The sequence below is a fragment of the Oratosquilla oratoria genome, chromosome 25 (assembly GCF_046742065.1).
Source record: "Oratosquilla oratoria isolate Oo_2021 chromosome 25, ASM4674206v1, whole genome shotgun sequence".
NCBI classification, from domain to species: Eukaryota; Metazoa; Arthropoda; class Malacostraca; order Stomatopoda; family Squillidae; genus Oratosquilla; species Oratosquilla oratoria.
In genome coordinates, this window is record NC_134801.1 from 15264458 (window position 1) to 15281482 (window position 17025).

At 42.8% G+C, this 17025-nt stretch overlaps 1 protein-coding gene across 10 annotated transcripts in view; it reads left to right on the forward strand.

Moving 5' to 3' along the window:
- The window catches only part of LOC143038832 (transmembrane protein 164), a 128981-nt gene that overhangs the window by 56226 nt on the left and 55730 nt on the right, over positions 1–17025 (forward strand). For all 10 annotated transcript variants that reach the window (XM_076208440.1, XM_076208429.1, XM_076208430.1 and 7 more), the window contains 3 exons: positions 754–832; positions 12387–12487; positions 12606–12776. In XM_076208440.1, coding sequence (XP_076064555.1) covers positions 754–832; positions 12387–12487; positions 12606–12776 — 351 coding nt within the window. The remainder of the gene's footprint in view (positions 1–753; positions 833–12386; positions 12488–12605; positions 12777–17025) is intronic.

The following is a 17025-nucleotide window of genomic DNA, read 5'->3' on the forward strand; positions in this document are numbered from 1 at the left end:
GGTTTTTTACAAATGCCATGTTTATGTCAGTAGCTACCACAACCATTGTGGTGGGGCTTTCATGTTAAATCTTTCCAGCACTTGTTGGGAGATTTTTGTGAGTAGTGTGCTCGTGGAGTTGCCCTCTTTGAATTCATGTTGGTTAGGGGAGGTGGATAGTTTATTTTATTTTGTGTATGCCACTAATCTTTCCACTACCTTTGGTGTGGTAATATCCAGTACCTTGGCAAGTATTGTGTGTTGTGGTAGTTTGCGGAATATTGTGAATGGATAAGTGAATAACACATCTCGGAAGGATGTTCTGTACATCTGCTCTGTGCTGTAACTAATGGATGCAGAGGAGGGATTCTCAGCATTATAAAGCTATGGGGGAAAATTAACTTAAGCTGGCATGCCCTACAGTAGGGCCAAATTTGACTTGTGCAGAATGGCAAAGGTGGATGGATGACCATTCCCATGGTGTTGAGATGTGAGGGTAGGGAATCATGTATGAGTGATCCATTATACAAGTGCATGCTTTGGCTTAGCCATTCCCCCTAAGGGGAATTGCAACTTTTGTATATGCACTTATATAATAATGAAGCTTTTGTAGTATGTATATAAAGACTATTGTGTTTAACATAATGAACATGTTTCTAAAGGACCTTTTTCTGGTAATAATATGGAGCTTCTCACTTTCAGGTACTCATGAATGAGTTTGTTTATAACCTTGCTTGATTTGGAGTTTGTTTCATTTTGTCTAATGTATTACAGCTTCCTTTTGAGGTTGAGATCTACTGGATCCAACATATCATGATGTTGGTAGTTCCATATTATCTTTTACGTCTTGGAGGTAAGTCAGATTTATTAACCATTGTTGAAAATTATTGCATATTTATTATTGATTTTAAGTTTTACTACTTAGATATCTTGAATAAATTGTATATTATACAAAACAAAATTAAGGATAGTTATGTTTCTCATGTTGTTATGTTGTTAATGTGGCTGCAGACTTTGGTGACAGTAGCCAAGTTTCTCTATGTGGTTTATTTTGAGTTAGGCCAAACATTTTTTTTTATTCGTTGGTTTACGGGCATCATGGATCCTTCCCCTTTTGTTGGAGGGTGGGGGTGAGGGGGGAATTGCCTCTAACACTTATATTTATATAAAGCTTTTTGGAGGTCATGTTGTCAGGTTAGAGGAAATAATTTTTCTTTCTCACTGGCCAGGTTGATGAGCACACAAGCTGTATGTACCAGGCTTTGTATGTTTTGTACAAACAGTATGCCCATATATATATATTTTTTTTAACTTTGTTATACTGGTGCTAGTTAGCAGCTTGGTGGAAATAAAAAAGAGGAATTTTGCTGATTTTGATTTTGATTTTGGGTTTTCCAATGTTGGCGGGCTCATAATCCAATGAGTAAAAAAAAGTCTGGCCCAAATTACCTTTTAGTAAAATGCAAATGACTAAAGATGGGTACCTGCTTGTGAGTCCTGCAGTATGGACAGTTGAGCTGACCTGAAGGGGCTGACAGTTTGTCCTAGTACTGAACCCAGTATCTCTGTCAATTTCATCTATACAGTAGACCCTCGTTTTACGCGGGGGTTAGGGACCGGGAACCCCCGCGTAAAACGAAAATCCGCGTAAAATTCCGCCACTGAAGGAGATATACCAAAACAATCATTAGAACCCTAATAATTTTATTTCCACAATGAATTGCCATATTGAACAAAATAATACAATAGAAAAATAGGAAAACAATACAATACAAACAAAAGAACAAGAAAAAACAGTGCATGAAATGAATATATGTAGAAGGGGTAGTAGTCTAGGTAGCAGTCTAGTCGGACTCGGCATCAGAATTAGCTGGACCACCACGTTTCTGTAAAAACATGGTGATGGGCAATTGTACTTGGCACTTTTTCATGTCCTGCAAAACGGCTTTGTACATACATATACATACATATACCAAGGCTTTTTCCCCCTTCCAAGGGAGGTAGCCAAAAAGGGAAAGGCATAAAAACACTCCCACCCATTTCATCCCTAAATACACTCCACACCCCTCCCACCCTTCCTCTCATCTGAGCACCTCCTGGATGACGGGTCATCCCTGCACCCTGCCCACCGCCCTGGGTCAGAAGCAGTGTCGCAAGACACAGTACATCCACAGCGAGGCCGCTTCATTTAATCGGCGACCCCCCCTCTCCGTCCCCCTTTGCATATAAGGCGAGGACGGGGAGAAATCCCTTCGGGCTGCGTCAAAATTTACTCACACATACTACCCCACCCCCCACTTCCCCGCCCATTCCTCCTCATGCAGTCACAACATCATCCATATACAACCATTCTCCACTCACCTCTGTCTTCCGTCCTCTCCCTTCCTTCCTCAACAGACATTCCCCTCTTCCCCAAAGCCCCCTTCACCCCATCCATCCACCTCATCCTAGGACGTCCCCTCATGTTCACTCCCTCCACATCTGCCTTCCATACCTCTTTTACTAGTCTTTCTTCACTCATTCTTTCCATGTGTCCAAACCATCCTAATATTCTTTCATCAACCCTATCTCCCAAATCCTTTTTCACCCCTGTTCTCCTCCTCACCTCCTCATTTCTCACTCTATCTAGCCTAGTAACCCCCACCATACTTCTCAGACACCTCATCTCAAACACATTCAAACTCCTTCTCTCTTCTTCTCTTATGTTCCACGTTTCTGCCCCATACAGTGCTGTTGGCACAATCACTCCTTCATACAGTCTCCTCTTCGCATCCATTCCCAAATGTCTATTCCTCATTACACTCTTTAAACCACCAAGGCATTTACTCGCTTCTCTCAATCTACATTCTACCTCCACCTTCACTCCACCTTTTCCTGCTACACTTGCACCCAAGTATCTAAAACTATCCACTTCCTCCAGTCGCTCTCCCTTAATGTTCACTTCCAGTCTACTGCCACTTTCACCCCTTGTACATCTCATCACCTTACTTTTACCCACATTTATCTTTAGCTTTCTTCTATCACATACTCTCCCAAACTCTGCCACCAGCTTTCTCAATCCCTCCTCTGACCCTGCCACAAGCGCAGTGTCGTCCGCAAACAACAGCTGGCTCACCTCCCACTTTTCTCCATTTTCTTTAACCATCTCCAATCCCTGACTCACTACCCTAGCATTCACCTCTCGCACCACCCCATCCATGTATAAGTTGAACAGCCAGGGCGACATAACGCATCCTTGACGAAGTCCCACCTTTACTTCAAACCACTCACTCTCTCCATTTCTAATCCTAACACATGCTCTACTACTCTCATAAAAACTCTTGACAGCTCCCAAAAGCTTTCCTCCTATCCCATAAATCTGCATAACCTCCCACAGTGCCTTTCTGTCTACCCTATCATAAGCCTTTTCCAGATCCATGAAAGCCCAAAAAACATCCTTCCCCTTTCCTATAGCTTTCTCACATATCTGTCTTACCACAAAGATCTGATCTACACAACCTCTACCCGTCCTAAATCCACACTGTTCCTCACCAATTACTCCCTCTGTTCCTCTCCTAATCCTCTCAATTAAGATCCTCCCATAAGCCTTCCCTACTACACTCAACAGGCTAATCCCTCTGAAATTACTACATTCACACTTGTCCCCTTTTCCCTTGTAAAGAGGAACTATACAGGCACTACTCCAGTCCTCCGGTACTCTACCCTCTCTCCAGCAAACATTAAATAACCTCACCAACCAGTCCACCATCACTGCACCTCCCTTTTTCAGACATTCTGCATGACATCCATCCAGACCAGGTGCCTTACCTGCTTTCATCATCTTTACAGCTGCCTTCACCTCATCCTTCCTTATTTCTCCTCCATTCTCCTCACTCATCACTCTCATTTTCTTCGCATTTCCCACTGCAGCTATCTTTCCTTCCCTATCCTCCTTCACATTCAGCAACTCCCTAAAATATTCTGCCCATCTTCCCCTCACTGCCATCTCTTCCATTATCAACTCTCCATCTGTACCTTTTACCTTTTCTTCCATAACACTGTCGATGCCATTCTGCGCCGCAATTGCCCTCACCATGGATGTGTCTGTCTCATAAATGGCAGCCTTGAGAGCGGAGGCCTGTCGTATCAAGGCTGCCAATGAGTCCAAAGTTAATCCCTCCTGTGGCTGGCTCTCTTCTTCAACATTGCCCTTCTCCTCCTCCTCCTCCTCACTGGCCGACTGGATGAGTTCCACCAGTTCCTCCTCAGACAGCTCAACTGCATGGCCACGAATCAGTTCCCGAACCTCTTCTTCCTCCAAAAATCTTCTTCCCAAAAATCCGCGTAAATTCAAAACCGCGCATAAAAAATCCGCGTAAAACGAGGGTCTACTGTATTTCTTGTATCTTTTAATGCAAGCATAGTTGACAGCTGCTGTGGGGCTAGAGGTTTTCCACTCAGTAAAACTCTAGGCAACAATTAAGGTTGATCAAAGAATACTGGGGTTGTTTGGGTATACAGAAAGAATAGTTGAAGAAAGATGAGGAAAGAGAGTGTGGAAGGCAGAGGTGGATGGAGTACATTTGAGAAGACAGTGGGATTAAGGGATGTGATGAAAGGGGCCATGGGTATAAGGGAAGTATCTGTTGAGCTGGAAAGGGCCAGATGGTGGCCACTTCACAGTGTGGCCAGGTGGACTCTGTCCTCACTAGGGAGAGAGTATGCAGAAGGATGAATATCAGGGGGTCTGGCATGCAGCAGTGCATTGTCTTTCAGTTTGTTGATAGAGCAATGAGTGATATGGTTTTGGATATGTTTCTGGAGGTTGGTGTCTGGTGGTTGTGGAGGAAGAGAAAGAGAAGAGAGTATTTGTGTGTGATATAGGCACTTAGGTGTTGTTTTGTTATTTCTTGGTGTGTGGGGGTGTTCTGCAATGTAGTGTAGTGGGTGTGCTGTGTTTGTAGAGGCTGCTGCAAGTCCTGGTACAGCAGTATCTTTGTTGTTGGAACATCCCCCAACCCCAAGAGTTTGGGGCCGACTGGCTGGCCAACCCCTTTAACCACTTCCATACGGTGCCGCCTATGTAGGCGGCATGAGGAGCAAGTAGGTACTCGCTGATGCCGAAGTCGCCATCTTGATTATATTTATTGTAGTTGTACCTACGTAATTTTCATTCTCTCTAAACTGGCTTCATCAGTTTTCTATGGTTATCAAAATACACGGGTGAAAGAGAACGGACAATTTAGCACTGACTTTATTTTTTATAATGCGATTATTATTTCGAGACATCGCACGTCGGGCAGCTAATGCTGCCAGACGTGCGATGTGCCCCGGAGGGAAGAGGTTAAAAGGGGAGGACCTTTTGCTATATGTAAATAAGAAAAACAACAGTAACATTGATAGTAATAATACATACATATAGCAATCGGTGTTTCCCCCTTACAAGAGAGATAGCCAAAAAACAAAGGCATAAAATCCACTCCTACCCATTCCATCCCCACGTACTCCACTCCCATTCACCCCCCTCCTTCCCTCCCTCTTATCTTGTCTCCTCCTGGATGACGGGTCATCCCTGCATCTTTCCCACTGCCCTGGGTCAGAAGCAGTGTAGCAAGACACAGCACATCCACAGCAAGGTTGCTTCATTTGATCAGCAACCCCCCTCTCTGTCCCCTCATGGAAAAAAGAAAAGAAAAAAAAAAAGCTTTTTCCCCCTTACATGGGGGGTAGCCAAAAAGAAAAAAGTATAGAAACCACTCCCACCCATTCCATTCCCTACATATTCCACTCCCCTCCACCCTCCTCCCTCCCTCTTTATCTTGGGACCTCGTGGATGACAGGTCATCCCTGCATCCTGTCCACTGCCCTGGGTCAGAAGCAGTGTCGCAAGACACAGCACATCCACAGCAAGGCCGCTTCATAAGCAGAAAAGGAGAAGATGGGGAGAAATCCCTTCGGGCTGCATCAAATTTTTTCTCATACATACTCCCTCACCCCCCATCACCCACCCACTCCCCCTCATGCATCACAGCATCATCCATACACAATCCTTCTCCATTCACCTCTATCTTCTGTCCTCTCCTGTCCTTCCTCAACAGACATTCCTCCCTTTTGGAATGCCCCTTTCACCATATCCATCCATCTCATACTAGGATGCCCCCTCATATTCACTCCTTCCACCTCTGCCTTCCACACCTCTTTTACTAATCTTTCTTCACTCATTCGTTCCATGGTCCAAACCATCCTAATACTGTTTCATCAACCCTATCTCCCAGCTCCCTTTCCACCCCTGTTCTCACCTCCTCATTTCTTACTCTATTTAGCCTAGTAACCCCTATCATACTTCTCAGACATTTCATCTCAAACACATTCAAACTCCTTCTCTCTTCCTCTCTTATGTCCCTGATGGCTATTTCTCATTACACTTTTTAATCCACCAAGGCATTTACTTGTTTCTCTCAATCTACATTCTACCTCCACCCCCACTCTTCCCTTTCCTGCCACATTCGCACCCAAGTATCTAGAACTATCCACTTCCTCCAGTCTCTCACCCTTGACCCCTTCAATATGGGCCAAAATCTCACAGGCAGCATTAGCTGCCAGACGTGCGATGTTGCGTCATAATACTCGCATTATGAAAAATAAAGTTACCGCTGTATTGCTCGTTCTCTTTCACCCGTGAATTTTGATAACCATAAAAAAATATGATGAAGCCAGTTTACAGAGTATGGGGGTCACGCAGGTACAACTACAATATATATAATCAAGATGCCGACACTGACATCCTCGCGTACCCACTTGCTCCTCATGACGCCTCCGTAGGCGTCATCGTATTGAAGGGGTTAATGCTCACTTCCAGCCAGCTGTCACTCTCCCCCCTTGTACATCTCATCACCTTACTTTTGCCCACATTTATCTTCAGCTTCCTTCTTTCACACACTTTCTCAAACTCTGTCACGTCACTAACTTCCTCAATCCCTCCTCTGATCCTGCTACAAGTGCAGTGTTGTCAGCAAACAGCAACTGGCTTATTTCCCACTTTTCTCCATTTTCTTTAACCATCTCCAACCCCTGACCCACTACCCTTGCACCACCCCATCCATGTATAGATTGAACAGCCAGGGTGACATAACACATCCCTGATGAAGTCCCACCTTTACCTCAAACCATTCACTCGGTCATAAGGTGTGCAAAAATGGTGTGTGGAACAAGTAGGGCAGGAGGAAATAGAAGGAAGGGTAGTGAGTGATGGGATGAGGAAGCAAAGAAGGGTGTAGAAGAGAAGAAGCAGGTATTCATAGATTGGCTACAAATTAGGACGAGAGAATCAATGAGAGGTACAAAGTAAAGAGAAGGGAAAGGAAGCAAAGAGGAGAGCAGATGTGAAATGGGGTAAGAGTATGACAGAAAATTTTGAAAGTAATAAAAAGATGTTTTGGAAAGGAATGAAAAGAAGAGATGAATCATGTAGAGAAGAAAAGGTAAAAGGTGCAGATGGAGAGATGATAATGGAAGAGAAGGCAGTGAGAGGAAGGTGGGCAGAGTATTTTAGGGAGTTGCTAAATGTGGATAGAGTTGTGGGAGATAGGGTTGATGAAAGAGTATTAGGATGGTTTGGACACATGGAAAGAATGAGTGAAGAAAGATTAGTAAAAGAAGTGTGGAAGGCAGAGGTGGAAGGAGTGAATATGAGGGGGTGTCCTAGGATGAGATGGATGGATGGGGTGAAAGGGGCATTACAAAAGAGAGGAATGTCTGTGGAGGAAGGATGGGAGAGGACAGAAGATAGGGGTGAATGGAGAGGGGTTGTGTATAGATGATGCTGTGATACATGAGGGGAAGTGGGTGGTGGATGGGGGGTGAGGATGTATAAGAAAAAATTTGACGCAGCCCGAAGGGTTTTCTCCCTGTCTTCTCCTTTTCTGCATGGGGGGATGGAGAGGGGGGGTTGCCGAATTTATGAAGTGGCTTTGCTGTGGATGTGCTGTGTCTTGCGACACTGCTTCTGACCCAGGGCAGTGGACAGGATGCAGGGATGACCCGTCATCCAGGAGGTGCCAAGATAAGAGGGAGGGAGGAGGGCAGAGGGGAGTGGAATATATAGGAAATTAAATGGGTGGGAGTGGATTCTATGCCTTTTTCTTTTTGGCTACCCCCTGTGTAGGGAGAAAAAAACCTTTGATATATGTATGTATGCTAAATGTGGAGGAGGATAGGTAGGGAAAGATAGTTGCAGTGGGAAGGACTAAGAAAATGAGAGTGATGAGTGAGGAAAATGGAGGAGAAATAGGGAAGGATGAAGTGAAAGCAGCTGTTAAGAAAAAATAAAATAAAATAAGAAAATGGATAAGAGAAGACGGGGAAAAATGCCTTCGGGCTGCGTCAAAATATCATTCATACATACTCACTGAACCCATCCCCTCTCACTCCCTTCCATGCAACACAGTATCATCCATACACGACCATTCTCCATTCACCCTTATCTTCTTTCTTCTCCCTTCCTCAACAGACATTCTCCTCTTTCCCAATGCTCTTTTACCCCATCCATCCATCTAATCCATAGTTGCCCCCTCATGTTCACTCCTTCCACCTCTGCCTTCCACACCTCTATTACTAATCTTTCTTCACTCGTTCTTTCCATCTGTCCAAACTATGCTAATACTCTTTCATTCAACCCTATCTTCCAACTCCCTTTCCACCCCCACTCTCCTCACCTCCTCGTTTCTCACTCTATCCAACCTAGTAACCCCTATCATACATCTCAGGCACCTCATCTCAAACACATTCAAACTCCTCCTCTCTTCCTCTTTGATGTTCCATATTTCTGTCCCATACAGTGCTGTTGACACAATCACTCTTTTATACAATCTCCTCTAAGCATCCATTTCCAAATGTCTATTTCTCATTACACTTTTAAATCCCGTAAGGCATTTTTGCTTCTCTCAATTTACATTCTACCTCCACCTCCATTCCCTTTCCTGCCACATTTTCACCCGAGTATCTAAAACTATCCACTTCCTCCAGTCTCTCTCCCTTAACCCCTTCCATACGGTGCCGCACACGTAGGCGTCATGGACTTAGATCTCGGTGGCAGCAGCCAATGCCAGCCGTACGACGTGTCGTAATAATACTCGCATCATAAAATATAGTCACCGCTTATATCGATCGTTCTCTCTTCACCCGTGAATTTTGATAACCATAGAAAATGCGATTACAAAAGAATTAGAAAGAATGTCATTATGGAGGGGCGACTACAATAAATATAATCAAGACGCTGATATGGCAGCCTCGCGAATACACTCGCTCCCCATGACGCCTACGTGTGCGGCACCGTATGGAAGGGGTTAATACTTACCTCCAATTTGGTATCACATTCTCCCCTTGTTCTTCTCATCACCCTACTTTTGCCCACATTTATCTTTAAGTTCCTTCTTTCACACACCTTCCCAAACTCTGTCACAAACTTCTTTAATCCCTCTTCTCATCCTGCTACAAGTGCAGTGTCATCAGCAAACAACAACTGGCTTATCTCCCACTTTTCTCCATTTTCTTGAACATTTCCAATCTCTGGCCCATTACCCTTGCATTTACCTCTCTCACCACTCCATCCATGTATACCGTATTTTTCAGACCATAAAGCGTAGGAAAAATCCTTAAAATCGGCCAAAATCGGGTGGTGCGCCTTATCGTGAGGTGTGCCTTATGTGTGGCTTCAGTGCAAAAAAATGCCTCGGACAGTGACGAATTATTTTGACACGTTTCGTAGCTAGCCTGCCGACGGCGACAGTGCATAGGCCTAGCAAAAGTTACAACCAAGTTATAACCAAGATGCATGTATCTTGACAAGAAAATTGCGAAAACTTTGACAGTTTTCGAGTCCATGCCACCGCATTCATTCACGCTATCATGGCTATGATATGATAGCATCCACAACACAGACAGCCATTTTGCATTGGTCTAGTCTCGCTCCACTCAGACTGTAGTCATTTAGGTATTTTTTTTAGTTTCGACCATGGGCGCAATATGGCAATATAAAATTAATTATTAATTTTGTAAATTAAATGTATCAACGTAATATGCAATTTTGTGGGTGGAAATGAAAATAAAAAATACCTTGCTACAAGCAAATATGCTAATAAACGAAGTCGGTAGCATAGGATCGGGATGCCAATGTCTCTCACGACGACGACAACGAGGACAAGCATGATGGCATTTAATTTGCAGGTAATGATTTATTAAACACAGGTTAGGTTAGGTTAGACGAATTTATCACCCTTTCATTTCTTAGACGTCGGCATCTATCATAACAAACATGGTGCACCATTCGTCCGACACGACTTCGTTACTTACGAAATCAGTTTTCCCACCTATTTTTTATTTCCGCTCACAAAATTGCATATTATGTTGATACATTATAATTTACAAAAAAATTAATAATTAATTTTCTATTGCTATATTGTGCCCATGGTCAAAACTAAAAATTACCTTCATTTGTAATCTTGTGTTTTTAAGTGAATAGAGAATTCTGGGAATAAAACTGCTAATGTTGGTTTTATTCCCCACAATTCCCATAACGTGTTTATGTTGTTTTTTAGGGATATTGGCAGGGCAGACCATCCATGGAGGTGGTCTGATTTCACTGACCAAAAAAAAAATATATATATATAATTTATTTTTGTAATTTTGCTAAATCCCAACCAATTTTTCTAATTCAACAACAAAAATGTTCTGTTCTGAATGCACTCACATATGCATGATTATCTGATGACGAGACCAGGTGTGCCTTATGGTCAGGTGCGCCTTATGTAAGGACGGGGAATAGCAAATTACGGGTGCGCCTTATGGTACGAAGCGCCTTATGGTCCGAAAAATACGGTAAATTGAACAGCCAAGGCAACATAACACATCCCCGATGAAGTCCCACCTTTACTTCAGACCATTCATTCTCTCCATTTCTGGTTCAAACACAGGCTCTACTACTCTTGTAAAAACTCTTGACTGCTCTTAACAGCTTTCCTCCTATCTCATATATCTGCAATACCTCCCACAGTGCCTTCCTGTCTACCCTGCCATGAGCCTTTTCCAAATTCATAAAAGCCTAAAGAGCATCCTTACCTTTCCCTATAGCTTTCTCACATATCTGTCTTACCACAAAAATCTGATCCATGCAACCCCTACTTGTCCTAAACCCACACTGTTCCTCACCAATTACTCCCTCTGTTCATCTATTAATTCTCTCAGTCAAGACCCTCCCACCTTCCCAACTACACTCAACAAACTGAGCCCTCTGAAACTACTACATTCAGACTTGTCCCCTTTCCTATGTAGAGCTGAACTATACAGGCACTCCTTCATTCCTCTGGCACTCTACCCTCTTTTAAACAAACATTAAACAATCTCACCAGCCTATCCATCACTGTACCTCCCTTTTTTAGACATTCTGCATGACACATATCCAACCCTGCTTTCCTGCTTTCACCTCATCTTTCCTTATTTCTCCTCCATGTTCCTCACTCATCACTTGTCATTTTCTTAGTGCTTCCCATTACAACTACTTTTCCCTCCCTATCCTCCTTCACATTTAGCAACTCCCTAAAATACTCTGCCCATCTTCCTCTTACTGTCATTTCTTCCATTATCATCTCTCCATCTGCACCTTTTACTTTTTTGCTGTACTTGATTCACCTCCTCTTTCTTAATTTCTTTCCAAACATCTTTTTATTACTTTAATGAATTTCTGTCATTCTTGTACCCCATTTCACATGAGCTCTCCTCTTTGCCTCCTTTATCTTATGCTACTTTTCTTCTCTTGGTAATAATAATGAATACATTAATGATAATAACAGTTGTCTTGAACTTCACTGACTGGAAACCCACAAAACCAGTAGCCACCAATGGTCGTAGAGCCTTCCTATCTCTCTGGCAAGAAATTTGGATTAATGTTTGGATTGTATTGTGAGACTGCTTTTATGTCATTGGCTGAAAGTACTAAGAGGGGAGCATTCATTGGCTGTCAGGTCTCTATAAGTGGAAAGGTAGAAGAAATACAGTTGAAGGAGATAGAGATCTTGGGCCCAGTCTGGAGACCAATTGTAAGAACATCAGGAACTTGTGGTTGGAGGTTAGGGGTTTGACAGGATTTGAAAACTTAAAGTGACAAGGTGATTCACTCCCCTATCCATTTTACAGGACTAACATGTCTACGTGTAATTGGTCCAGCTAATGGTTTATTAAATGGTACATCTTTGTTTTTTATGTTTCATTGTACCTAATACTATTAAAAATTCTCTTTTCTGGGGGGAGTTGAGGAAATGAATCCTGCAAAATCTGAGAGACCACTATACTTTTTAATTTTTTTTTTTTTTTAGGGAATAATGGTAATAGAAGTTTGTGAGTCATATTGTGAAGTAATAATTTACTGTTTCCAGGAGTGTATACTATAGAGCACCTAAGTGACATGAGCTGGACGATCATGTCTCTTGGCATTCTGCTGCTGTATCATTTTCTTCCATTACAACTAGTTGGCCTTGTGAGTCAATTATTTTTAAATTCTTGAAAGTCTATTGGTATATAGATTGAATTATGGATGAACTTTATAGGAAGTATCTATTGAATATGCACTCACTTATATATTCTATATCATTCAGGCATTTGAAGTCAACTTAAACAACATGATATGTCCCGCTATCAGTGACCCGTTTTATGGGCCTAATTACCGTGTGGCTGCAGTTATGCATCAGTCTTTGTGTGTGCCTCTCATCTCCAAGACTTTTTGTGCAGTTTCTAATTTCTTTATCACCAAATTCCCTCCCACCAAGGTAAGATCAAGGATATCTAGGATGTCTCAAACACACACACACACACACACACACACACACACACACACACACACACACACACACACACACATATATATATATGTATATATATATGTATATATATATATATATATGTATATATATATATATATATATATATACACACACATACACACAGCTCTGGCCTGCCACTACGGAGGTCCGGGTTCGATCCTCGCCCGGGGCTGAAATAATATCAGTATCGCAGCGCTGAGGGGTGTTACTCCAACTCTCGTGGGCGGGGAGTTGGGGGTGTGTGTGTGTGCAAGGTCATAGCATTACCCATAGATCGGACCTACGAGCTCTGAGCTCTCTTCCAGGAGGGAAATAGTTGTCGATTACGAGTCCAACACGTGATCCAAAGACCAAGTGAATACACACACACACACACACACACACACACACACACACACACACACACACACACACACACACATACATACACATACATACACTGAATGGTTTCCAGTGAATAGATTAACATCTTTTCAACCAAAGGCAGGTTGGTCGCCCATATAGAGGTTGAAAAGGATGGGAGATAGTACAGACCCTTGTGGGAGTCCATTCCTTTGTAGTCTCTGCCTGCTTTACCTACCGTTCATCCCAACAAAGAACCTTCTGTTTTCCAGAAGGCTCTCCAAGATTCTTATCATTGCCTATTTGCTCCCATCCAGGCCAGCTTTGTTAGGAGGCTATGATGGTTGACAGTACACAATCATTCTCCATTCACCCCTATCATCTGTCTTCTCCCGTCCTTCCTTAACAGGCATTCCCCTCTTTCCCATTGCCCCTTTTACCCCATCCACTCATCTCATCCTTGGTTGCCCCCTCATGTTCTCTCCTACATCTGCCTTCCACACCTCTTTTACTAATCTGTCTTCACTCATTCTTTCCATGTATCCAAACCATCCCATTACTCTTTCATCAACCATACCTCCCAACTCCCTTTCCACCCTAGTTCTCCTCCTCACCTCCTTGTTTCTCACTCTATCCAGCCTAGTAACCCCTTCCATACTTCTCAAACATATTCAAACTCCTCTCTTCCTCTCTTATGTTCCATATTTCTGCCCCATACAGTGCTGCTGACACAATCACTCCATGCAATCTCCTCTTAGCATCCATTTCCAAATGTTTATTTCTCATTACACTTTTTAATCTCCCAAGGCATTTACTTGCTTCTCTCAATCTACATTCTATCTTCACCTCCACTACTTTTCCTGCCACATGTGCCCCCAACTATCTAAAGCTATCCACTTCTTCCAGTCTCTCTCCCTTAATAATCACTTCCAATATGCCATCAACTTCTCCCCGTGTACATCTCATCACCTTACTTTTACCCACATTTATCTTTAACTTCCTTCTTTCACACACCTTCCCAAACTCTGTTGCTAACTTCCTTAATCCCACCTATGATCCTGCCACAAGTGCAGTGTCATCAGCAAACAACAACTGGTTTATCTCCCACTTTTCTCCATTTTCCTTAGCCATCACGAATCCTCAGCTCATTGCCCTTGCATTTACCTCTCACCACCCCATCCACATATAAATTGAACAGCCAAGGCAACATAACGCATCCCTGGTAAAGTCCCACCTATACCTCAAACCACTCACTCTCTCCATTTCTAATTGTAACACATGCTCTACTACTCTCATAAAAATTCTTGACTGCGCTTAACAGCTTTCCTCCAATCCTATATATCTGTAATACCTCTCACAGTGCCTTCCTGTCTTCCCAGTCATAAGCCTTTTCCAAATCCATAAATTCTCCAAAACATCCTTACCTTTTCCTAAAGCTTTCTTACATATCTGTCTTACCACAAAAATCTGATCCACACAACCCCTACCTGTCCTAAACCCACACTGTTCCTCACCAATTACTCCCTCAGTTCCTTTCCTAATCCTCTCATGAGCTTTCTCTGCTACACTCAACAAACTGATCCATCAGAAACTACTACACTCACACTTGTCCCCTTTTTCCTTGTAAAGCAGAACTATACAGGCATTCTTCCAGTCCTCTGGCTCTCTACCCTCTTTTGAACAAACATTAAACAACCTCACCAGCCAGTCCATCAGTGTACCTCCCTTTTTAAGACAATGACACCCATCTAACCCAGGTGCCTTACCTGCTCTCATCATTTTAACAACTGCTTTCACCTCATCTTTCCTTATTTCTCCATTTACCTCATCACTGTCATTTCCTTAGTGCTTCCCACTGCGACTACCTTTACCTCTCCATCCTCCTTTACATTTAGCAGCTCCCAAAAACACTGCCCATCTTCCTTTTACTGCCTTCTCTTCCATTATCATCTCCATCTGCACCTTTCACCTTTTCTTCTCTACTTGATTTGCCTCCTCTTCCTTTCTTAATTTTCTTCCAAAAATATCTTTATTACATTCAATTTTTTTTCTTATACTCTTACCCCTTTTCACATCTGCTCTCCTCCTTGCCTCCTTTATCTTATGCTTTACTTCTCTTTTCTTTGTACCTCTCATATGATTCATCATATTTTGTAACCAATCTGTGAATGCTTGCTTCTTCTATTCTACAACCGTCTTTGCATCCTCATCCCATCATTCATTACCCTTCTATTTCGTCCTGTCCTTGTTCCACACACCAACTTTGCACATCTTCTGACTCCCTTCTTGAACCATCCCCATTCCTCCTCCACTCCTAGTTCTACTGTCCTTCACTCCCTCCCACTCCTCTCTCAGCTTCTTCTTGTCCTCCTTTTCTTTCTCATTTAAGCAGGTTACTCTAAGGAGCTCCCTACCTTTTGTCCTTTTCCTCTTTCTCCATCTATCCTCCACTCTCAACTTACATTCCACCAAAATTATTATCTGATATTCCCCCACTCCCTCCCCTTAGAACATGTGCATCCAAAACTCTTTCTTCTCTTCTCCTGGTTACCACTATGTAGTCCATTAAAGTCCCATCTACCACCCATCCATCCACCACTGTCTCCCATATGTACTTATGCTTGACTTTCTTCCTAACACTGTATTTGCTATTATCAACTCTCTGAACATGTCTCCATCAACTCTCCACTATGACTTTTTCCTGGAACTCCATATTTTCCAACCACTTCATCTATTGGTTCATTTCCTACCCTAGCATTAAGATCTCCCAATACCACTAGATTGACATTTCTCCCTAGATCCTTTATGCACTCATTTAAATCTATCCAAAAAGCCCTTTCCTCTACACTCTTCTCATTACCAGGCCCATATGCACTTATAAAAACCCACATCTCCCTTCCCAGGTTCACCTTCATCCACATTAACCACTTTGGTACAATGATGCCTAAGTAGGCATCATGAGACACAAGTGGGCACATGAGGATGCTTGTGTCAGTGTCTTGATTATATATATTTTTTTGTAGTTATACATGATAATACCCCTGGATTCTGTGAACTGGTTTGATCACATTTTCTGTGCTTATTATTACTCAGAGTAAAAGAGAACAAGCAATACAGCAGTTACTTTATATTTTATAATGCAAGTAGTGTGATGCATTGTCCATATGGCAGCCAATGCTGCACTCAAGAATTTGACTTGTACTGAAGTGATTAACCTTGAAGAAACCTCCTTCCTCTCCACCACATGTTCAACTTAGTTTCACTCAGTGCCAACACATCCATCTTTCTTCTCAAAAACTTACTGCCTATCTCATCCCATTTACTCTCATTTGCCCACATCCATGCACATTAAAAGACCCAAACCTTAGGATGCTGGTTGGAAAACTCCTCCTAGACCCCCTTATGCCTTTACTTTTTTAGGAATGTCCCCTTTGGGGCTACAGGGAGGAGGATGCCTAGTCAGTCCTATCCCTGTCCTGTTTTTGTCACTTTTTATGACTCAAGTGGGAACAGTCGGTGGCAGAATTCTTGACCCTCATCACAGAGTTTGGCAAAAAAAGGAAATGAATAATCAGACAAGTGGTACAGGACATATTAAGAGTGGGGGGACAGCATAACAGAGGGACATACATATACCAAAGGCTTTTTCCCCTTTACATGGGAGGTAGCTAAAAAACATACATACATATACCAAGGCTTTTTCCCCCTTACAAGGGAGGTAGCCAAAAAAACAAAGGCATAGTAACCATTCCCACCCATTCCATCCCCAATACACTCCACTCCTCTCCACCTTGTACCCTCCCTCTTATCTTGGCACCTCCTGGATGACGGGTCATCCCTGCATCTTGTCCAC